Here is a 4,626-nt window from a genome sequence, read left to right on the forward strand (position 1 = left end):
TTACTGAACCCGCTAAAGTTAGAAGTCCACTCTCATAGGTAGCAGGAACAGTAAGAGACGCCATACACGTCTTGAGATCCACATCGGTGACCAGGTTATGAGGACAATGTAATGACTGCATGGATCTAAATTACTGCCGCTCACGCTTGGCGTAAGCTAATCTGTGTTCACCTGCGTACTTACATCGGGGGGGGGGGGGTATATGAGTATGGGTGTGTGTCTGTGTGTCTGTGTGCGTGCTCTCTCTCTCTCTCTTTCTTTCTCTCGTGTCTGAATCGCCTCCCATGATCCACTTGGATGAGAGAGTTAACTGCAACTGCAAATACGACTGCAACTCTGGCCGGTCCACTGCCGTGCGTTTCCAGCCATCAAAGGGGTGGGGGGCCCCCTTCGATAGAGGAAGCTTCCCACTTCGATTCCCGACTCCCTTGCTTTGGCCCCCCACCCCTTGCCCTGACCCATCCTGCATCTATTTGGTGCAAGGCGGTGTGGAAACCGGGGCGGAGAGGCCAGTACTCGGGAGAGAGGAAAAAAGCTGTGAGTGCGTGCGTGCGTGTGTGTGTGCCTGTAAGGACACACAGTCTGTGGGAGCCAGTCTGGACAAGACCCTTGCTGCTTGGAACCTGGGACAGGAATCCCGCGCTGCCGTTTGCAAGCCCCCATGCCCGCTTGATGCTCCTCCTAGGCTCCTGGTCTGCTCCGTCATGCCTGCTGCTGCTGCTGCTGCTGCTGCCGCTGCCGCTGCTGGCACTGGGAGTGAGAGGGATGGGTGGTGCTGGCACTTGGGGACACTGAGACCGTGCCGATGACCCATGTATCACCCACGTCCCAGGGGACAACCAGGAACCCGGTGCTGAGGACTATGCGGAAACGCCGTACCTAGTACTTTCTCGAGCTGGTCGCCGATGGGCGTGCTCCGAGGTTGCCAATACATCCATCCGTCCGTTCCCGCCCCAGAAACAGCCGGCTCAGGGAAGAAGCAGAGACAGAAGATGGGGTCGCCATGGCCTGCGACCATCCTGGAGCAGCCATGTCACCCTCTCCAGCCGTTGCCTCCAAAGCGAGAACAATGGGCGGCGAACGACTAGTCGAGTGCGCGGCGGCAGACAGGGCCAAGCATCTGCCCCATTTCCCCTCCCGCAGAGCTGGCGCGCGGGTCGAAACACGAACGAACGACTTCCGCTTCGCCTCGCGTCGTACATAGTAGCATCGTCCACCAGAATCATATCCCAAGCTTCCACCTCGAACCAATGGGCAAGACGCAATCAGAAGAAGAGAGGGACAGAGAGAAAGGAGAGAAAAAGAGAGCGAGAGCGAAAGGAAGCAGGGCGGGAAGTACGCTCGCAGAGTAATGCCCACCCAACAGCAACTGATTCCGAATCGTCATGGCAAACGAATGAATGCTGATGCATCGGCTGGGGAAACACCCCCCCTCCTCTTCGCCGCCGCCCTCCCTCCCTCCACCATCTCAATGCTGCTCAGCCACACAAGATTGGAGAAGGCTGCTGGCAGCCGCCCCCCATCAAGACTTATGTGTGCCGTGGAGCAGAACAGAGAGAGGCGGAGGACGGAAGAAGGGGGGGGGGGGGGGGGGTAACACACCCCACCCCCGACGCCTCTAGATCTCTACAATCGTCACCTCATCTTCATCTTGCTTTGCCAGGGTATGGCCGACCAGACGGTGTGCGCTACATCCCGTGCGTGCATCGCGAGCGAGCTCGTCGCCTGGAACGAGCTCGCTGCCTGCTTGAGCCGAGCACGTCTTCTTTTCTTTTTCTTTTTGTGACGTGGCCGTGATGCTGGAGAGAAGGGGAGGGGGAGGGGGGCCTGTGACCATCTCTTTTTCTCGCTCTCGCTTATCAATTTTTCCATGTCCACGTGAGGGACAGCGGAGAACAACCCCGAATGACAGCGAAGGGGGGGGCCGGGCCTCACTAAGGCTAAAAAAGCTGAAAGGTTGGTACCCGTTGTACTCGAGACAACACTAGGCGGCGTCTAAGCAGGTTCGGGTAGCCGTTGAAATGTTGGCCGCCGTTATTTTGCCTCGCACCGCCGTGTTTGTACCTCATTTCCAACGAACCAGCCACCTCTCGGCTCGGTGCGCTCGCCATCACTCTAATGTGTCGTCTCCGCTCACCGGGAATGGTGAACAGCGGGCGAGCCAACACGCCAGACCTGCATGCCTGTGGCAGCCAGAAATACAGCTTCTTGTGAATCGCGTGGCTTGCCAGGGTGTGACAGGAGCAATTATCCCCTCCAGAGACTCAGCCAAAACCAGGGCTCTTGCACCACTTTGGGCAGAACTGCAAGCTTGTCTCTGGGACGGAGGGAGGAGAAAAGGAAGCTTTCCCAATGTCTCCAAGGTTTAACCAGCCCCCCGGGGCTCGAACCGGGTTGGGTGGCATTTGGCCATGCCCTGCCCAACCCCGGCTAACCGCCTCTGTCCCCTCACTCTCTCACTCTCCCCCAACTTCTCCCCCAAACTCTTGACTGGACGAAAAAGAAAGAGGGTATAAAAGAAAAAGAAGAAAAAAAAGAAAGAAAAAAGAAAAAATGGTACAAAAAAGGGAATAGCGGTTGTGGGACAGCGAGGTCGGGTGGGCCCACTCATGCAATGATGGCTGAGACAGCCCCGGTCATTGGTGAAACAGGAGCCACCCTGCCCAATCCCACAGACTTTTTGAAGTCCTGACCTGGTCAAGCTTGCGATAGCGTTGCCGTCTTCTGGAAGCCACGGAAATCCCAGGAATCTCTGGGGCCTCGTCTTGTCGACGCCAGCCATGCACGTAGCTCAAACCCTATATCCCTGTTTGGCCTCGTCTGCAACTCCCACTCGAGAGCTTCAGTCGAGGCCCGTGTTTGCCGCCTGTCACGACTCGCCGCCCAAGCGAATAGCCGAGTGACGAGTCTGCAAGCACTTGAGCCGGCTAGCCTCTCATGCTGAAGCAGACACCCTTATGCGCTACCGCGATAGCTCTAGTAATTGGAAAATTGTGCGAGGAAGACGGCGGGGGAATGGGGGAAACGAGCCAGCATAGATAGATAGATGGGTATGCCGCCTTTCGGCAGCAACAGGTGGTAGGTATTTTGGGGGGATTGATTGTCAAGAAGGAAAAGAGGCAACTCACGTGGTCATGCTCCTGCTTGTAGCCCCCAGAGGGCTGCCTGTTCTGGGCCATGGCTCTGATAGTCATGAGTTGATATCGAGGTGGTTTCTGCGCGCTTTTGTTAGCATCTGTCATCTGTAGCTAGTGAACCTTGAACCAGGCTCTCCGCGCCAGGCTTGCCCAGGCTTCTGACCAGACTCCAAATCATCCCAACGGGGATGTTCGTTGTCCCATACCAGCCAGCCTGGCGACATATTAGACCATCGAGGTATAGGTGTCCTGGTGCCCAACCTCTGCCAGGTCCCCCGCACCGCTTGGTTCAAGGTTTTCCCCTCAAGTCATCCGGCTCAATGGACGCGCGTAGGCAAGGACGCGTTGAGATCTGTAGGACCGAAAGGGGGAGGCAGGCCAGCTCGCTGGCTGACTGGAGCAGCCTGGGAAGGAGCCTGCTACGCGCACTCACCTTGAGGCAAAGTAAACTGGTCAGGTGTTGCTATTGATGCGTCCGGTAAACCTCAGTTCGTTCTTGGATGCGGGCGTGGGGAGGAGTGAACCTGTGATGTAGGGCAAGTCTGTCCGATATTGACGGCGTTGTGAAACAAAGGTATCCCAGCTAGCTGCAAGTCGACTCAAGTCAGCATCTTAAGTGTTTTGTTTTCTCAACTTTGATCGGAGCAAGTTCATGCGACCGCGTGAAAACACGCGACCGGGTCCCGACGGTGAGCCCCAGTAAAATAGCACACCCCTTGAAGACAATCATACAAGGAGCGAGGACGAGGGCCATGGCACACAGGAGGGGGAATGCGTTGAGTCGTGCAGGCCGAGTTCATGCGCAGACTGCAACATGGGACGTTACCGAAATTGAAACAGGACGCGCTTGGGCGTCATGGAAGCCCTATGCGGACAGGCGCCGAACAGCAACGCCTTCAGATGATGCAAATTGAAATGCAATCTCGGCGGCCGTCGGAAATACGACTGAAATCAGGACAGGACTTGACTCCCGCTCGGGCGCGTCCATCCAAGGGGGAACAGAAGACGAGAAACGAGAGATGAAAAGCACGTACCGTTCTTTGCAATCAATGGAGCGTGGGATGGTGTCAAAGACGCGTTGATGGGTTCTTTCCTTGTTGTAGTATCCGGGTCCGGGGTTTTTAGGCAAAGGCTAGGTAGCTAACCGTACAGTATTGGCTGAAGGGGGGGGTGTATGGTTCTGGTTCTGCAGCGTTTGTTCGCAGTATGCAGTACCTACACTTGTGCAGGGGGAGGGAAGCCCAGTGATGCACGGAATATGAGGCTTGCGGGCTTGGGTGTGCCAAGCTGGATCAAGTGTAGGAGATGATGAAGAGTCAAGGAACAAGTCAATCAATCTTCTGGCTTTTCTGAACCAAGGTGGCTAACAGTAGCGGGACAGAAACTTGGGTGGTGTAGTTAACTCCCTGCTCGGTTGGAGCAGTACCTAGATGCTGGTCGAGCCGGTTTGGGTAGTGTGTGACGGTCTACCAATTTTCCGGGGATGGAC

General features: G+C 56.2%; 1 protein-coding gene across 1 annotated transcript; it reads left to right on the top strand.

The window, feature by feature from the left end:
* Positions 1-284: 284 nt before the first annotated feature.
* Positions 285-1,204, top strand: GLRG_02645 (uncharacterized protein; the record flags this gene model as incomplete). The annotated part of the gene is made up of 4 exons (XM_008092654.1): positions 285-353; positions 573-756; positions 833-940; positions 1,047-1,204. 4 exons carry the CDS (start codon positions 285-287, stop codon positions 1,202-1,204), a joined length of 519 nt encoding a protein of 172 aa, XP_008090845.1.
* Between the last annotated feature and the right edge of the window lie 3,422 nt (positions 1,205-4,626).

This window comes from Colletotrichum graminicola (genome assembly GCF_000149035.1).
Source record: "Colletotrichum graminicola M1.001 genomic scaffold supercont1.5, whole genome shotgun sequence".
Taxonomy (NCBI): domain Eukaryota; kingdom Fungi; phylum Ascomycota; class Sordariomycetes; order Glomerellales; family Glomerellaceae; genus Colletotrichum; species Colletotrichum graminicola.